The sequence below is a fragment of the Euprymna scolopes genome, chromosome 19, assembly GCF_053919585.1.
Source record: "Euprymna scolopes isolate OS-2025 chromosome 19, ASM5391958v1, whole genome shotgun sequence".
Classification (NCBI taxonomy): domain Eukaryota; kingdom Metazoa; phylum Mollusca; class Cephalopoda; order Sepiida; family Sepiolidae; genus Euprymna; species Euprymna scolopes.
The window spans coordinates 15,937,218-15,957,582 of record NC_136500.1 but is presented as its reverse complement, the minus strand read 5'-3'; the positions used below and the strand labels follow the sequence as shown (position 1 = coordinate 15,957,582).

General features: G+C 33.4%; 1 protein-coding gene across 1 annotated transcript in view; it reads right to left on the bottom strand.

Moving 5' to 3' along the window:
• LOC145303446 (DNA mismatch repair protein Msh2-like) overlaps positions 1–19,918 on the bottom strand; it is a 107,277-nt gene extending 87,359 nt beyond the window's left edge. The window contains exons 1-3 of the mRNA XM_080144780.1: positions 19,827–19,918; positions 19,665–19,714; positions 5,975–6,010 (exon numbers count right to left, since the gene is read on the bottom strand). Of these exons, the coding sequence (XP_080000906.1) occupies positions 5,975–6,010; positions 19,665–19,714; positions 19,827–19,860 (120 nt within the window). The 5' untranslated portion in view covers positions 19,861–19,918. The remainder of the gene's footprint in view (positions 1–5,974; positions 6,011–19,664; positions 19,715–19,826) is intronic.
• Positions 19,919–20,365: the final 447 nt, after the last annotated feature.

The window sequence follows — 20,365 nt, the reverse complement described above, 5'->3', positions numbered from 1 at the left end:
TTTGAAATCAATCTTTTCACTACAATCTTAATATAATATTCTAAGGCAATCTTATGTTCATATGCAAGTTATTACATTCCACTGCAATCAACGAAGAAGTAATATAAATAAGTAATATTTAAAATTTCATCCAATGTCTCGTGTTGAACACAGAACTCCAACTAAAACACATTTTCTTGACTTTCATACTAAGTGTCCTGTTTAGCATAGAATGAATTACATAGGATTTATCTCCCTTTACTCACCCTTCTGGCTTAGGAGTTTCAAACAAGTATATTTCATACACAAATTTATTGGTCATTGATAAAGATAAAACTAAAAGGAATTAAAAAAAAATCATTGCTTCAGAATCGCCTAGAGACAAAATGAAGAGGAGTTTCTAAGACCTAAAAAACTGTTGTAGATTTCATAAACTTACAGAATAGAAAGCAATTTGGACATCTGTAATATAAATCTCACCTGTCTGTCTGTTTAAATGTATGTATGTATGTATGTATGTTCGTATATCTGCCTAAAACTTTCAACAGAAGCGATGGATTTTCACGAGATGGGTATCATTTTGAAGTGCAACCCTTCGGACGACAAATATCGTAAAATTGGCTAAAAAACATTAATTACTTCATCTTCAACTGGGCACTTTTCTACAGGGAGGGGGGCGCTTTTTTCACCAATATTTTTGAAAGTCATCCCCTCTTTTCGATTGTTTAGCCTTAATTTAAACCTACATCACTTCCGGTTTGGCGATGGGTGCAACAGCAAAGACGTCATGTTTTTTTTTCACATTCTTTTCCTCCTTTGCGGTATGGGTTCGAGCCTGCTTGCCTACTACCACATTTTTTTTTTCTGCTCAACACATACCTCCAAACACCCGGGCAATGTCGGGCACCCAGGCTAGTAAAAATAGAAAGGAAAAATACAAATTATGCTGAGGAACAGCTGAATTCAGAGATTAAATAATGGATGCTCCACACAAGGTGAGAAGGTAATAAAGTACATTTAGATAAAGGAAATAATAGTAAAATAATAATTCTTGTATTATTTAATTCTAGAATTCAATAATTTTACCCATGATGCACCAAAAGTGTAAAGATATTTAAAGGTAAAGAAAGCTATGCCATAGACATGTGGAGGATGTAACTATACTAGATCGGAGATGAGCACTGGAAAACCTCAGCCGGTGTCATTAGAAAGAAACTGTCCAAGTCCAAAAATGTCCACATACATTTTCCACAAAACACACACATCCCGTCAATAATATTGTCAAGTTTGCACTTATACCGATTATTTTGTTTTACAGCACATCACTTTTCGGGTTATTTAATGCTAAATGCAGTAATTTGAGGAAAAGTTTTTACATTACAAATTTATAAATATATATTCATGGTGGTTAGCTTGATTTGTTTTGTAGAGAAAAAACTTGTTTTTGACTTTGCAAAATAATTGAGTTTTCCTAAAGGGAAAGAAAAAAAATACAATAACAATGTTTTGTGCACTTTAGGTCAGGAAGCCAGTATCTTCAGACAGCCTGATCTGAGCAATTATGCTGCAGTGTATAAAAAGGAAAAAAGTTTGCAAACATTTACAAGAGTTGTAAACTCTTTATAACTAAATATATTTTTAAACTACATTAGCTAAAGTCCTTAGTTAAAAAGTATGTTTCAGTTTGAACAAAGATGATACAATAATATTGTGGGGGTTTGCATTCACACCAGATGTCCATAGAATATAAATATTTTTAAGCCAATATATAACACAGCAATAAACATTTTAAAAAAAATTGAAATTTCTTAAAATATCTCAATAACGAAATATATAGAAAAAGCTGGATGAGCCATGAAAGAATATTTTAAAATCTGAGTAAAAATAAGGAAGTTGTTATTTTTGTGCGTCGCCACAGGTGCAACTATGTGCAACAATGCCAGTGAGCGATCTGATGGCCTGTGAGACAACTAATATGCTGCACATTGTGATAAAAAACATGGGGAAAAAAATGGACATTGAAGAACAGAAAACCAAAACTTTAAATATAATTTCCGTATTTAAAGTAATAGTTATTTAAATATTTCAACATATAATCTTGTGGGCAAAATCGATCTTTCCAATAAGAGGCACTCTGGATAGGAAAAAAATAATCTCAGTCATGAAAGATTTCTCCTCCACCTTCAGAGGACATCAAAACAGATACTACACTGTGATCTTGTTCCGAAGGCCAAAAAATATTTGTGTTTAATGTTTTAATTGTTTGTTCCATAAATTCAAAATTCAGTTTTATCGCAACAGCCGTCATTGTATATTGTTTTAAAATTACTTAATTTTTCATAGATAGTGTTTATATTTTATATTGAATAAAGTTCAGTTTCAGTATTAATCGAACTGTGTTCCTTTTTCTTTTTAAAAAATGTTTTATTGCTCTTTATCAAATGGCAATCATATAGTACTGACAGTCTGAAAATCTTACCTACATTGCTTGCAGACATTTTTTAGTAAACAGGCCTTCATCTTACTCTCGGTGGCCGTGGTGTCGCACGTTTGGATATGCCACAGACTGCCCACGTCTAGGCCAAAGTGAACTGCATTTGCCATAAAAAAAGTTTCTTTGAAGGGAACAGACCCAAAACTTACTCTGGCCTTTAGTAAATCAGTTTTAGTAGCTATGTAGTAGCAGTACACTACAAATGGCACTAGTAAGAAGAATACAGGAGTGTTTTTGCATGTTGAGTGCTGATTAACGCAAATATCTTACTTCGATTTTCATTTACCCAAACAAAAATAATCTCTCATAAGAGCAGAGACAGATTCGGGAGGTTATAAAAAGGAATGTTCCCCTCTTTTTTTCTACCACTGCCTACTCATCCAATGTGATCACAAATCTTCTTTCTTGGCCTGCAAACTTCCTGCTGTATGTCATAACTAATGGTATCAACAAGACAATTCACATACCCGATATGGCGTTCAACCTACAAATGCAGACTTATACCATTACAACACATACCGCCCAGCAAAGAGGCAAGTATTTAGGGAATATTAACTTCACAAGCAGCCCCACCCAATTGCATGTATATCCAGGTAAGGGAAGATGAAGATAATGTTTTTGCAGGAAGGTGTCGATGACCTAGATACAACACCTGATATTTCCAAATAGTCACTCATCTAGTACCAACCAGGCTCAACATTGCTCAACTTTGGTGATCTAGCAAGAACTGGTGTGTCAACATAATCTAATATTTATAAAGATATATGTGTGTCTGTCTCCATATTTTCAAACTATCTCTTCCAAAACTAAAAGTGGCAGAGTGGCGCTAAGGGGTCTCAAATTATTGGATTTTTCATGGACTATTCTTTTATGGGTCTTTAACCAGTTAAGTTTTCAAGGGGTCAAAAACTTTTTTAAATCGTGATACATTTTTACATTTCTTTTTTGCAGGTACCAATTATTTCCATTTAAAAAAAAATTTTTTTTAGTGGTTTTTGAAACATATTTTTAGGGCTCCGTTGATCAATACCCTTACCATACAACTTCTCCACACTTGAGCAACACCGCGTATTCAAGCTAGTTTAATATATATGAGGGTCATTCCAAAAATAGGGCCTCCTAACCATCACCTCGTGCATAATTTTTATGCTAATAGGTTTTTGAAATTTCAATAAAAACCTATCAGTATACAAATAACGCATGGGGTGATGGTTGTACAACTCTGTCTAATGAACTATGAAGGCGCGAGTGACCTTTTGTGCTTTAATATTTATTTTCTATATAATCACCATCATTCTCAATGCACGTTTGCCAATCTCTTTTGATGTCTCAATCACAAAAATCCGAAACGTGCTTCATCACTAATATCTGTCGCCACTTTGAAATTGACAAACCAATCTAACTGCATTGACAGCAATTGCATTGGCTTTAGCAGGCGCTGGTGAATGTTGATCGGTTCAATTTTTTTCTGCATGAAGGAATTCAATGATCCATCTTTGCTTCTGACTCGCGTCAATGACAGGAGTTGTTTTCTTAGAGTCTCACACCATTAATATCTGCAACAGAGAGATGACACTTTAAAGTTATGAATGCATGTTCGGTCATCATAAAAATGCAATTTCCAATCAATCCATTTGGGCAGAATAAAAATACTTTTGAATATCCCTCATATAAAAATACTTTTGAATATCCCTCATAAAAAAATACTTTTGAATATCCCTCATATAAAAAGAAAAAATACTTTTGAATATCCCTCATATATATAAAAAATATTTTTGAATATCCCTCATAAAAAAATACTTATGAATATCCCTCATATAAAAAGAAAAAATACTTTTGAATATCCATATATAAAAAAAATTAAACCATTTTTATCGCCTATAAACAATTTTTTTTTTTTTTGTTCTGATGCAAATCTATATGATCACCTACTGTCTCTATTTGGAGGGTGGCGAAAGGAGCGGGATTCGCTATTGGAGAGTCCAGTCTGCAGAAAGAAAGTTTTTTTACAGTGGGGCAGCAGTCATTTTTATTTAATTTATGACATCCCTTCTCCTCCTAAAAAAATTAAATCTATATATCCATGAAACTGAAATTGTGTGTGCGCATTTCCCTACCAAATTACTCTTTCAATTTTCAGTTTACAGGCTCGAAATTTGACATAAGGGGTATTGAGATTTGGGAAAATCTTTCTAATCTTGAAATTTTACTGTCAAGAGATCAAAGTTCAATGATTTGACCTTTAAAAATTCTTCCAAACTCCTCCGCTAATTTTGAGTCTAAACACTTGAAATTTTAAATGTAGGTTACTGAAACATGGATCAAACTTAATTTCATTTGAACTCAAAACAATAAATGTTAAGGGTAAAAATTGGGGTCAAAGTTAAAAAAAAAAATTGACCTCTGCAGTCCCTATCAAATTACTCAGCCAATTTTTGGTCTAAACATTTGAAATTTTATGTAAAGTGTATTCAGACATAGAGCAAAATTTTTAATCATTTTTTTGGCCAAAAATTTAGCTGCCAAGGAGTCAAAGTTCAAAAGATTGGACCTTTGCAGTCTCTAGCAAACTATTCAGCTAATTTTGGGTCTAAACATTTGGAATTTTACATAAAGAGTATTCAGACGTGCAGCAAGCTTTTTAATCAGTTTTTGGGCGAAAATTTGGCTGCCAAAAGGTCAAAGTTGAAAGAGTTGACCTTTGCAGACTCTACAAACTCCTGTCAATTTTGGGTCTAAACACTTGAGATTTTTAGATGTATGATACCTGGACAGGAGTCAAACTTATATATATATATATATATGCACATAAAACTATGAACAATACATAGGGCCCGAGCAAAGCTAGGCCGAACTGCTAGTTATAGATAAATGCAAAAATAGGAGAGTTAAAATTCAAGGACTTTTCCAGTCTGAGCGAAACCTAGCGATACACAGGCAGAGTTTCAAAGCAACATTCACTTAGATCCTCTCTACATTATCAGCTGAATGTTACCCCTCTCGCTTCCTGATTCCAACCAACTAGGAACATTTCTATCTAATATCAGTTGACATCGGCATTTCTAGCAAGTTTTGTTTAGGGAGACAACCATTACCCCCCTCTCCTCCAGTTTCAATAGTAGTGTTTGCCACCAAGTTATCCTAACATATACTAATGTAACCCTTGCCAAAATTCATACTAGTTAACAGAATCACTACTTACTGGCATAGGGTCCCAATATATAACATAACCAATAGGTCATTTATCCTACAAATGAATTCTCCAACCAGTTGCCTCGTTCAAACTCCTGGCCATATTATACCATTACCTTCATTTTATATAATATAAAGTTGATAAGATGAAATAGAAGAGAAACTTTGTCCCATTCCTATACCTGAAACCTTTTCACACTAAAAGGATGGGAGTTTGTCTGGAAAAGGTGATGTTACACAGCCAATAATTCGAATTTGCAGACTGAATTATTACAAATGTAGAAATCTTGGGAGAAATTATTTTCTTACCGTTCGATCAAAAAAACGAAGAGTTGCACTTGATTTCTGGAAAATAAAAATAAAAAATATATATATATATATATATTTGAAATTTCTGATTTAGAAAGAAAAAATTATCTTTTCAAATTGTTTTTAAATTTTTAAATTCACTTGACAAAAATAGAAAAAAAAAAGGCACTTAAGAAAATTTTTTATGTATTTATAAATTAAAAAAAAAGAAAAAAGAAATTTAATTAAAATTTAAAAAAAGAAAAAATTTTTCAATTTTGTAAGAAAAATTTCACATCCTACTGAAAATAAATGACAGATTCTTAATTTTTTAATCAAAGCAGATGGGCAGCCATTTTACCATTCAATTCAATGAAAAACTTTCTAAATGGATACAATTTTGAATGCTTACATGAGGCAAAGTCAAGAAAAAGTCTAGCTAAAAAAGAAGTTCATAACCTATTCCCATTAACTAGAAAATTATGAATTTGAGTTTTTGTTCTCCAGCAAACCAATTTTTCGACTTGTCTATGAAGATGGCAACTAGTTTTTCTTTCCAATAAGTTTTTAGTTATTTACATGTAATTGCTAAAAAAGTAGAATCTCATTTTTTTTTTTTTTTTTTTTTTTTTTTTTAAGGATTTAACTGAAAGCATTGCATTAATCTACAAATTTACCCAAATTTATAGAAACTACCTGTTTTGACTCAACATTGTCTGGGTGGAGAGCTAAAATAAAAATAAAATAGATTCTTGCCTAGAATTCTCTTTATATTAAAAAACAAAAGAAAAGAAAAATAATCAGTATGATGCACATATCAGTGATGGAATGAAAATGTCATCTTAAAAATCAAATTGATCCATTAATTTCATTTTTAAGTGATTAATAAGAATTTTTAGGCATTACAACAAAAATCTTGCAAGTTTGAATTATTGCGTTATCTCCCATGTTTGTCGAGATTATTTTTAAGATGGCAAATGTGACCATCACTTCTCTTACTCATAAAATTTTATTTTCTTGGTTAAAAAATAAAACTACTTCACAATTTACGTAATTTTTAGAATATGATATTTTTGTTCCATCACATCATACAAATTTTTCTTTATTCTGGATTTTTTAAAGATACAGGAATTCTAGACAAAAACCAAGGGGTTTGTATTACTATACACATAGATTCAAAAAAGTTGTCAAAAAACAAATATATAACAAATAAATGTTATCAAAGGCAAGATAAGTTACTTGTATACCTAACTGGATATGCTTTTAGTGTTTTAATTTAATGTAACATGTTTATTCAGCTTTAAAAGCATACAGTGTTTATCGATGTATTGGAAAATTTCAAATGGTGCCCGACTCTTGAACACGGTAAGTTTTGAAAAATGAGTTAAAATAAAAGAACTAGACAAAATACTGTTAGAAACTCACTCAATACGTTACCGTGGCATAGGCTGACATATATTCGGTATGTTTCTAACAGTATTTTAGATAGTTTCTTATTTCATGCAATGCTACATGTTTTGGTTTCAATTCTAGCTGATGGCATCCAAGTTAGTTTTTTTTTTCTTTAACTTTTGAAATCACAAATCTACATTTGGTACAATATAAAAACCAATAAGAGAATTTGCTCTATAATAATAATAAATATGAAATCTGCACGAATTAAAATATATCGCCAACCTGATAGGTCCTGAACTGTCATCTATGCTTCAGCCTCTGTTCCATTGACAAAATGTAGCATCCCTCTGCCTGTTCTACAAGTACTTTAACGGTGAATGCTCTGACAAACTGCAAGCACTCGTATCCCCTCAACGTAAATATCCCCGACAAACAGCTAAATCACACTCCTTCACAGTAGAGATCCCTAGCTGTAAGAGAGCCTTCTACTCCAGTAGTTTCTTCCCCAGAACCGCTAGACTTTGGAATTCCCTTCTGGGTTCCTGCTTCCCCAGCTGTCCTGACATGCAGAAGTTCAAGTGTAATGTGAACCGACATCTTGCTACCCAACTTCCCACATATTACCCCTGTAGATTAGGTCTCTGATAGTAGCCCCCTACATCAAGGTGGCAATGTGCCTTGTTTGGGGTGAAAATGTAATAAAAAAAATTTAAGCATATTTTACGATTGTGTCATGCCGAGGGAGAACATTACATACAAGATTTTATGCAATAATATTTTGTAATTACCAAAACTGATTGCTCAAGAGCAATGGTTTGATATGTGGGGGCAACCCCATATATAACTTTGATTGCAGTATCAGCCGGAACAGATACTACACTTTGATAATAGAAAAAAGATCTTGGCCCGAAGGCCAAGAAGAAAAAAAGGCGAACCTTTTTTCGATTTATTTAAAAAAGAAAATACAACTTTGTTATATATGGATCGTGGAATTGCATTTATCTGCAAAAGATCTAGCTAATTTGTATATTCTTTAGAACATTCACTTTAATTAATTCCCTATTAGTTTTTTTTCGGTTCGGTGGGATGATCATCTTTAGTTAACTATTATGTATAATTATATTCATACAGATATTCTACATGATTTATACTTGCGTAATATTTGTGTAAAAAGCTTATAATAAACACAAAAGTTTTTCTTTATATATATCATGTCCACGTATATATTTTTCATCTAAAAAATTTTGCCAACCAAATTCCTCCGTCAAGTTTTGGTCTAGAGACATGAAGCTTTCATCAAAACACGAATAAACCTAGAACCCCATCCTCCAACATAGACCCCTACTACCATGTCTCCTTCTCCAACATCAGGGGTCTACATTCCAATCTTCCAGAGGTTGAAACCCAATTACAGGAGACGAAACCGGACATATTCTTTCTAAGTGAAACTGGAATAGGGCCGACCACTTCCCTAGATGAATTCATAATTAAAGGATCTAAATCTGACCCCCAAGATCGTCATGGGCATGGAATATGTGCCTACATTAAAGATGGTTTCCCGTGTGGAGTATATCTAAGAAAATTGACCACATCCTGTCTGCTCATCCCTCGGCTAACATTCACACTTGCAGTGACTACAACGTCCATAACGTGGAATGGCTGACCCGCTCAAATAAGACAGACGATGAGGGGGAGGTTCTGTCATGATTTTGCCATTGCCTAAGACCTTACCCAGATTGTTCGCGAGCCCACCCATGTGCCCGATACTACAGGTCAGTATGCAAGCCTTCTTGACCTTTTTCTCTCAACTTCCACTGAGCTATGTTCATGTTCCGTTTTATCTCCTCTGGAATCCTCCGACCACTCCGTTGTATCAGTTAAGATAAAAATGAAATGTAATAAGTCTTCAGATGTACCTCTTCACTGTACTGTATATCGATACTCTATGGCTGACTGGGATAGCTTCCGTACATTCATATCTGATTTACCTCTGCATTCCATGTTTAAAACGGATGTGTCCTCTATAGTATCAGATCTGACCGAATGGTTAATTGTAGGCATAGACAGATTCATACCATCTAAAAAATTCCAACAAAAACCTAACAGCCAGCCATGGTTCTCCCCTGAATGTGCTGCTGCCATCGCCCACAGAAATCACTTTTTTCATAGCTACTAACGTAATAGATGCACTGAGACTAAAGCTGCTTTCAAGACCGCCAGCAACCACTGTAAAAGAGTAATAAAAAATACAAGAGCTATACGCTCAGTCCGTTAAATTCAAAGTAGCTGAGCAGTGGCTTGGTTCCCACCAGTTTTGGCAAATAGCAAACAGGATCTTGAACAGAATCGTGCGTTCTATCCCAACTATTATCAATGGACCTGAGGTCATCTCGTCAGCATCAGACAAGGCCAAACTCTTTGCCAAGAACTTTCCAGCTAATTCTACCCTATGCGACAAAGGCCATCAACTCCCAGTATTTCTTCCTATAACACACAACACGCTATGCAACATACAAATATCTGTGCATAAGGTCGCCAAGCTAATCAAGAATCTGGATTCCAGTAAAGCAACTGGCCCTGACGGTATTCCAATTATAGTGTTAAAAAAGCTTCAACCAGAACTTGTTCCCATACTTACAAAACTGTTTAAGGAGAAGTGCTTCCCAACACCCTGGAAAACCTCATCAGTATGTCCTGTATTTAAGAATTCAGGTGGTAAGTCATCTCCCTCTCAGTACAGACCAATAAGTCTTCTGTGTGTCATGAGTAAGTTGCTGGAATCCATATTAAATAGAGAAGTAGTCAACCACCTCAGCAGAAATAAAATCTTAGTGACATGCAATATGGTTTCCATTGTTAGATCTACGTTATATCTCATAGGATTAGCGAATCTCTTGACAAAGGCTTCCTTTCTAGGGCAATTGCTCTTGACATATCAAAGGCCTTCAATAAGGTATGGCATAAAGGTCTACGTCACAAGATTTCCAGCTACGGTATAACTGGAAATGTTTTCTCAATCAATAAATCATTTCTCTGATAGGCTCATAAGAGTAGTGGTTGATGGGCAGAAATCAGAGGCCCACAGTATTAATGCTGGAGTACCTCAGGGGTCCATCCTGCGCCCAACTCTCTTCCTGATCTACATCAATGATCTCCCAAAACACATACTTAAATCATTCGTTGACATTTATGCTGATGACACGACCATCTATGGCAGCACATCAAAGGCTGTAAATGACAAAGTTCTCTCTGATTCTCTCTCCTCTGATCTCGAGCGCGTGGTTCAGTGGGGGAAGATGTGGCTGGTTACCTTTAATGAATCCAAAACCAAACTCCTATCCTTACATCATCAACGCTCTGATCCCCATCTGGCATCAATTGTGATGGATGGCTCTCGTCTGGGTGAGGCCCCGTGTTTTGACAAGCTTCTGGGTTTGACCTTTACTCCTGATCTGAAATGGAACATGTACATCAAGTCTGTTGCCAAGGTCGCTGGGAAAATGGTGGGATCCTTCTACCGCTCCAGAAGATATCTCACTACTGATGCAATTCTCTATCTATATAAAAGCCAAGTACGTCCAAGGATGGAATACTGCTGCCACATCTGGGCAGGAGCTGCTACAAACAGCCTATCCTGCCTTGACAGAGTACAAAATAGACTTTGTGGCTTAGTGGGGGATGCCCTTTTCTCTACCCTGCAACCTCTCTCCCACAGAAGAGACATTGCGAGCCTATCTTTGTTTTATCGTTATTTCCATGGCAAGTGCTTGTCTGAGCTCCATGCGTGTTGTTCTTGCTGGTCAGGGAAACGGGTTGGAAACGCAACCATTAGTGATAGGGAGTGAGATATAGCGAAGCTATGTGTTCAGCTGCCCGCTGCATCTGTGTGAGTAGAGAATCCAAGCCAGTTTTTGTGGTGAACATTAAAGTCACCAAATACATGTACTTGTGCGCTAGTGTCGAGGGAGAGTCCTGTGTCTATGCTGTCAGAGATTTTGTTTATTATGGTGCAGTCCTGGGTCGAGGGACTTTTTTTATCCCGGGCTATTTCTGAATAATAGCCGTGTTAGTTAATTTCTCAGAACTTTATATCACCAGATCAATAAGGAAAAGGAAAAGAAAAGGAAAAAAGAACTTCATTAGGCCATTTTCCTAACTGCTTCCTTGTTGTCTTTCCTACTGCGATATACTTATAGTTTTTTCTCTATCTCATTTCTAAACAAATGTTCTTAAGTCATTTATTTTAAACTAGCAGGGGTACCCGGTGGTGCCTGAGTGTTTCGAGGTGTGCTTTTGGGTAAATCAAAACAAAAGACGTTGTCCGGGTGTTTGTTTGTGTGTGTGGGGGAGGGGGGTTAAAAAAAAAAAAAAAAGTCTTGGTAGGTAAGTAGGAAGGATTGAACCTGAAGCCTTGAGGCGAGTTGGAAAATAAAGATGTGTGATGCTAACCACTGGGCCAGCAAGAAGTAGTAGTGGAAACATGTTTGAATTTATTTAAGTATTAAGAATTGGCAGGTGCCTGTACTTGACGACTTAATGAGGTCAACTTTTACTGTGAGGCAGTATTTTATTTATTGCGGGGCAATTTTTTTTTTTGTTTTATTATACAAAAAAGCCGAATCCATATGCGGCGATCGAAAAATGTTGAATGTTTAGCTTTTCAAAGTCTGGCAAATTAAATACACACGACTTTCCTTGTTATCTCATAGATATTATCATTTAGACGTGATATAAAGTTTTAAGAAGGAGCGACTCCCGCGAGAAGGCCGAGGAAAAAACCCTTTTGCGGACATACACGAAAACACACACACAAACATTTCCTGGCTTTTCTCTTCTGATGAGAAGCATTTAGCTTTGAAATGTCATAGCCTAGAGGTTCTTTTTCCTTATTGACTTGATGATATGATAAAGTTTTATTTAACTTTTAATTCTCATCTTTTGCCTGATATGAATTGCTCCTCCTAACCGTGTAGAGCTTTTACTATCTGAATTATTTGTTTTTTGCTTAAAGATTGGATTTTATCATTTACACACACACACAATATATATATATACACAATTACGTTATCAAAGAGTAAATCTTTAATTTAGTTTTAGCACTAACATAATTTAATAAATTATTTTATATAATAACATAATATTTGATAAGTGTTTTCTTTTTTGTAATAACAAATTATAAAACTAATTATAAAAGTGATAAAATAAGTGTGAAAATATTTAATATACTATTTCAAAAGATTATTTAAAGAAATGTACAAGTTGAACATTTTTTTTGTTTTATTATTTGATAATACAAGTGTTTTTTTTTTTTTTCACTTGTTTCGTAATAACAAGAAGTGTTAGGTAATTTTTAAAATAAATATATGGTTTCGTTGTCCGTTGTCTCTTGACTCCATTCCATTGTGTTACATAATCAACCGTATCCACTTCTGGTAGCTTGATTTTTTCCGAGCACTGATCTAGGACATTACCTAAAAAAATATACAAATTTATTTTCTTTTGGAGAGGTGCCTTTTTTTAAAACTATATTGACCTCAGTATTTTCTTTAATTTTTTTATTTTTGAGCGATTATTAAGACTCCCAAAATGTGATCCTCATGTCTGACATTTTTTTGTTCTAAGGTAACACTTAACACTACTAGTTTTTTTGTTTTTTTTTAACTAAATAAACACTTGAACCACTAAAAACTTTAAAAAAAACTAGGTAGAAAATGAACACTAAGAAAAATCAATTTTATTGTTTTAAAATAGTAAATAAAAAAAAATATTATGGGTTATGTATTCTCTTTTAAAAACAATATCTCCTTCAAGAACAGTCATACAACTAAAATAGGAAATAGAGCTTGTCATAAAAGAACACAATGAAAGACAATTCTAATTTACAACTCCGGGATACTAAAAAAAAAAAAAAAAAAAAAAAAAAAATTATATATATATATATATATATATATATATATATATATATATATATATATCCCCCTTTCTCCCCTAAACCCAACTCCAATTCTAAAATATACCCAAAAGAGTCTATAATTGATTTCCAACTCAAAGAGATTTTATATAAGCTATATTGGACGCATCTGTTACACTCTCTGCCCACCCCACCACCATCATCGCTGAAGATTGCCGACTTCTTAACCCTGTTCTGACCTTGAGATACATGCAAGTCATAATCTAATACACAAACTTTTTGACATGCTCAATTATTAATTCCCTCTTTCCCTTTTTTCTTTCTCCCTCCCCATCTCTTGCTGTCTTATATTTATAATTTTACAAAATTTTAAATTAATTTATATATGTATTTTTCTTTTTTATTATTTTTTCTAGTGTTCCCCCCCTTTCCTTTTCCCCTCCTCCCCCTTACTTCCACTTGCCTGGCTTTTAATATTCATATGTAAAACAATATCTTTCCTTTTTTATTTTAACTTAAATCATCTGATGATATGGCCGGATAATCATTATCATGTCTATTGAAATAATTTGTAATGGATTAAGTTAATACACTCGAGGTTGATATAATAAAAAAAAAAATTTGGCTCTACTAACGTATTGAGCACACTTTATCCTTGTTTTTTTTTTTTTACCAAATATACTTCTTTATGTATATCATTTTCGATACTTTTTTGTGACCAAGAGCAGAGGTCCGCTTGAAATATAAAAAATAATAATAAAAATATTAAATACAAAAAGTAACATCGTTTTTCATGCTTCAAAAAACCCTCATAACCTTTAAATTAGGCACCGCCAAAACTGGGGGGGCAGGTCAGTACTTTTTGACGGACTGGCACCGCCAAAACTGGGGGGGGGGGCAGGTCAGCACTTTTTGACGGACCGTCTTTTTAAAAATCTACCAAAAATCAGGTAATTATCCGATCAATACGAAATTTTCAGCGATTATTAGGAGAAGAATGAACTTTATAACAGTGTACTTATTTTTCATAAACGATATTTATATATATATTTTTTTTGCTTACAAACCCCCCCCTTGTTTTGAAGTGGGAACAAATATGCTTAAAATAATCATCTGAAACTGAACAAAACATATTGTGTTGCTGTAAGGGACAGAATTATAGATTCAAAAAAAAAAAAAAAATTGTTTGCATACCTTATTTTGACGTCTGAATATCAGAACTTCGATTGTGTTTAATTATCCCGCTTTTGAGTTTTGAAGTGTGAAATTCGGTGAATATGTTAAGTAAAATAATTAATTTAAGTTAAGCAAAACAAAAAAAAATTTTTTTTTATATTTATACGAAAAAAGCCATTTTAAAATTTTTGATAAATAAATTAACAATTTGTTTTTAGCGAGCCGAATAATGCATGACCATTATTAAACAGGGCATACTTTGAAGAATCGATACAAAAAAAAATTTGATAAATATTGTGCCCTTTGTGTTAAAAATAGCATCATTTTTTTCGATCCCGTTTGAAAACGTTTGCCGCCTTTCGACTACGGTGGACCAAACGCGCTGAAATAATTTTTTTTATTCTGCTTTAAATTCCCCCCCCCCCATTTTGGAGAGCCTGGCCCCCACACACATACACATTAAAAACCAAACTCATACAAATGGTCACCCATCTGGTACTGGCCAGCCTCAGCTTAATAATACATTGAAATTTTCGTCACTGAAAAATAAGTTTTTTTGGCCTGTTTGGTCTTCCATAGTTTTCTTATTATCAAACGAAAACGTAAACAGAGTCGATCTGAACTCTACGTTGACGCGAAATATCTGGTTACCTATATGAATAAGTGGAATTATTTGAAATTCAGGTACTTATATTATATTTTTGCATATTTTCTTAGAAAATCATCCTAAATCTTAGTTAGACAATAAATAAATAAATTATTTCAAAAACCCTTTTTTTTTAAATATTTAAATACGTTTTTTGTGCAAGACAAAAAATGTCAATTGTTAACTTTTTGGGAAAATTTAACATTTAAAATTGAATTAAAAATAGTAGAAAAAGTTTTACATTATTCTGTTTTCTATATGATAAAATTCAGGGTTTTATCTTTCTGGAAAAAAAAAGTTACTCAGAAATAATGGATTTTAATAAATGTAATTTAGTTTTAAAAAACAACAACAACTTGATTTTGCGGCCATTTTTAGCGGTGCCTACTTTAAATCAATATATATATATATATATATATATATATATATATATATATACACACACACACACACACACATATATAAGAATCTCTTAATCAGAGTTTCAAAGAATGTGTTCTTTTCATCAGAGGAAACATTAGCAAAATAATCATTTTAGCAAAACTATGAATTTGCTGATACTAGCATAAATTTAAACTGCATTATATAAAAACTATTCATATATGCATAAAAGTTAGTGGAAAGAGTTTATGAAATGCAGAAATGAAAAATGAAGCGAAAGGATAAAGCAAATTGGTCATAAGATGCGATGCTCACATTAGTAATCAGACTTGTAAGCAATATTGACAAAGCGATCCAGATTAAGCATCCAAAAACGAGAATCCAATTATTCAGCAGAGAAAGCCATTCTTAACATGGGGAGGGGAGGGTGTTTTGTACCTATTCTGAACTTAACCTTACAATTTAATAAAATAGATATCATAAAACTTTAATTAAACTTGAAAACACTATTTAACAAATAACGCGGATTAATAAGTGCACTGCACTAGCACCAAGAAGTTTTTTTTTCTGAAACTCCACGAATTAAGGAATTCTTAATATTTTTGAGTATCCTGTTTTTTTGCTTTTTTTTTTAAATGATCGGTGAATTTTCAATATTTTAGCACCAGGCGTAATTTATTTCTTTGAAATATATTTAAAACTTCAAGTTTTTGTTTTTATAACATTTTAACTGTAAATAATTTACATGACGGGTTTGTTTTACTATACACAGAGTCGAAAAAGTTTTCAAAAAACAAATATATAACAAGTAAATGTAATCAAAGACAAGATAAGTTACTTTTCTACCTAACCAGATATGTTTTTAATGTCTTTATTTAATGTAATATGTTTATTTGGCTCGAAAAACACAGTGTTTACCGATGTATTGGAAAAATGCAAATGGCGGCATGCGTCTTTGGGAAAACGAGTTTAAACAAAAAAATTATACAAAATACTCTTAGAAACTCGTTCAATATATGTTACTGTGACATAGGCGGACATATTTGGTGAGTTTCTAACTGTATTTGGAGCGGTAGTAAATTGACATTGGAGGGGGATCAAAAAATAAATATATAACAAATAAATGTTATCAAAGATAACTGGATAATTTTTTAGTGTTTTTATTTAATGTAAAGTGTTTATCCGGTTCGAAAAACATAGTGCTTACCAATGTATTTGAAAAATGCAAATGGCGGCATGTTTGCTGTTGTACACGGTAAGTTTGGGAAAAAGATTACAAAATACTATTAGAAACATGCTGAATATATGTTACTGTGGCATAGGCGGATATACATTCGGTGGGTTTCTAACAGTATTTTGTATAATTTGTTTGTTTGAATTCATTTCCCAAAATTTACTGTTCAATAGCGAGCATGCCGAGATTTTTCTTTTTAAAATATATCGATAAACATTGTACGATTTTCAAAGCGATTACACGTTTTAAAGTGAGTAAAACCACTAAAAACCTTTCCAAATAGGTAGAAGACTAACTTATCTTGACTTTGATAACATTTATTTGGTATATATTTGATTTTTGACTACTTTATCGAATCTATGTGTACAGTAATACAAATCCAAAATTTAATTTAACTTGAAAATACTATTTAAAATACACGTGTGTACACTGCATAACCACCCTTATTATTATCATAATAATAATAATAATAAAAAAAAACTGGTGTAAATGACATCGACTGGCGCCACACCAACTAGTTGTGAAGGGAAGACCGAGGTGAGAGAATACTAACCAAATCTTCACTGGAAGTGTGCAGTTCAAATCTGGTACCTTGGGGAGGCATTTTGTCACACAAACCCCAGGAAACACCAATGCGAACAAGAAATCAGTGACAACGGTTGTTGCGATAACATGCAATCATCTGCACAAGTGTCAAGAGGTGGAGAACACTTGGTCTCCAGGGAACACCACTGGTTACTGCCAGTGAGCGATCACTGATGATGGCCTGTGAGACAACTAATACGCTACACATTTTGATGGGGGAAAAAATGGACATAGAAGAACAGAAAACCAAAACTTTAAATATAATTTTCTGTATTTAAAGTAATAGTTATTTAAATATTTCAACATATAATCTTGTAGAGAAAATCCAGCTTCCCAATAAGGGGCACTCTGGATAGGAACAAAAATAATCTCAGTCATGAAAGATTTCTCCTCCACCGACCGATGACAGAAAAGGAACAAATATTAAAACAGATACTACACTGTGATCTGTCCCGAAAGCCAAAAAAATGTGTTTAGTGTTTCTTTGTTTGTTTCCTAAATTCATAATTCAGTTTTATCAGTATTAATTTATAATATAAACACTAAATATAGTGTTTATATTTTATATTGAATAAAGTTCAGTTTAAGTATTAATCGAATTGTGTTCCTTTTTCTTTTTAAAAATGTTTTATTGCTCTTTTTTCAAATGGCAATCATATAGTACTGACAGTCTGACAAATCTTACCTCAGGTCCTTCGGGGCCTGGGCAACAAATGTCAAGCAAAGACCATGTGTGGGGGCAACAAATGTCAAGCAAAGACCATGTGTGGGGGCAACCCCACATATAAGACCTTGGTCAATGTAGGGGCAACCCTTCATACCAATTGTCACTATCCAGCTCTCCTACTCCCCGGGGAGTTGGTCTCCATTTTCCCTTCACTCCTCACATTAAAAATCGTCCTTGTGCCTAATTTGCTCGGTGGGGGGGGGGGGCAAATAAATACCAACCCTTCATACCAATTGTCACTATCCAGCTCCCCTACTCCCCGGAGAGCTGGTCCCCATTTATTTCCCTTTCACTCCTCACATTAAAAATCGGCCTTGTGCCTAATTTGCTCGGTGGGGGAGCAAATAAATAGCCTTACCTACATTGCCTGCAGACATTTTTCAGTTAACAGGCCTTCTTCTAACTCTCGGTGGCCGTGGTTAAGTCCGGATCACTCTCTGCATGAATACCTTAATTTCTTTTCGTTTTTTTTTTTTTTTTTTGTTTTTAAAGTTTTGCTGCAGATTATTGCCAAATCCGAGACTTAACTTTCATATTATCGGGGGGGGGGGGAAACAAAAAAACGATAATTTTTACGGAAGCGGGGAAAGCTCGTTCAGGTCTGCCTTAAAAAGTTTATTTAATTTGAAACACAAGTAATGCAGAGTTAAAAGAAAAAGACCGACACGAGACGATCATCTGGGGAGTCTCGAGTCTGTGATAGTTATTGGGTGGGTTTCTATCAGTATTTTGTTTTTTTGATTTTTTAGCAATTATCGAGATTTCCCTGATGAACGCCTCATGTCAGCAATTTTGTCCTCGTTCTAACTTTGACACTGAACACTATTTGCGTTATAAATAAGTTAAACTACAAAAATACTTATCCAGGTAGGTAGAAAAATAACTTACTTTGCCTCTGATTTGTTACCAGGCTATTACCGAACTATACCTTAAAAATAAACGGAAAAGAATGGGCATTTATTATAATGAGTTACTTTTCTACCAAACTGGATACATTTTTTTTTTGTTTTTATTCAATGTAACATGTTTATTCAACTCGAAAAACATGCAGTGTTTACCGATCTATTGGAAAATTCAAAATGGCGCCCGATACTCTCTTTAACATGGTAAGTTTGGGAAAAGGTGTTATAAATAATAAACTCGACAAAATACTATTAAAAAAGCACCGAATATATGTCAACTTATGTCACGATAACATATAATGAGCGAATTTCTAACAGTATTTTGTCGAGTTTATTATTTATAACATCTTTTCCTGAACTTACCGTGTTAAAGAGAGTGTCGGGCGCCATTTTGAATTTTCCAATACATCGGTAAACACTGTATGCTTTTCGAGCTGAATAAACATGTTACATTGAATAAAAACACGAAAAATATATATAGTTTGGTAGAAAAGTAACTTATCTTGCCTTTGACAAGTTTATTTGTTATATATTTGTTTTTTTGACAACTTTTCGAATCTATGTGTACTGTACAGTAATACAAACCCAAAAAATTACACGAAAATGCCGAAATGAATTATTTTCATTTTTAAGTACAATTTTTAAAAGAATTTCAGAACACTTTTTTAAATCTTTCAAAAAATGTCCTCAGATTTTTTTCTTCCACGTGAATAAAAAATGCAAATTGTAAATATTCTTTATTTTTACGACTCACCTCCGGTAACGTCCGATAAAACGAAAGAAATCCTTGCTCTTGGATACTGTCTGCAAAATAAAAGAAATAATCTTTATTTTAAACAAACTTCAGCACGGATGACTAAACCATCCAAATGTAATATTAAAAGAGAACACATGTGCCAAACACGTAATTACGAACCAAGCTGAAGATCCTTGTTAGATTGAACGGCCATTTTAATTGATGACAAATAACGCGGGAAATTTAGCCGGAAGTGAAATTTAATAATATAAATGCGCCCGGATGAGTGCTATTTTTGGAGTAAAAAATAAAAAATAAACAAATCTTGATAATCACATTATAATATCTGTTTTATTTACTTACTTATTTTGATATAAATTAAATTAAAAATATGACTAAGCTTCTTGTTGTCATTTCCGAAAAGGGATGACAAGTTTGTAACGCCTATTTTTGTCTGTTTTTCGTAGCGGTGACAAATCAAATTAGTTCATCGTGCAAATTATTTTTATTCCTTATTATATTCAATTGTATTCAATTTATTTGGCAATATATATATGGTTTGTGTTACTATACACATTCGAAAAAGTTGTCAAAAATCAAATATATAACAAATAAATGTCATCAAAGGCAAGATAAGTTACTCCTCTACTGTGAGAAATTAATCTCACAAACTCAATACTCCCTGACTGAGGCAAAAATAATTCCACAATTATAAAACC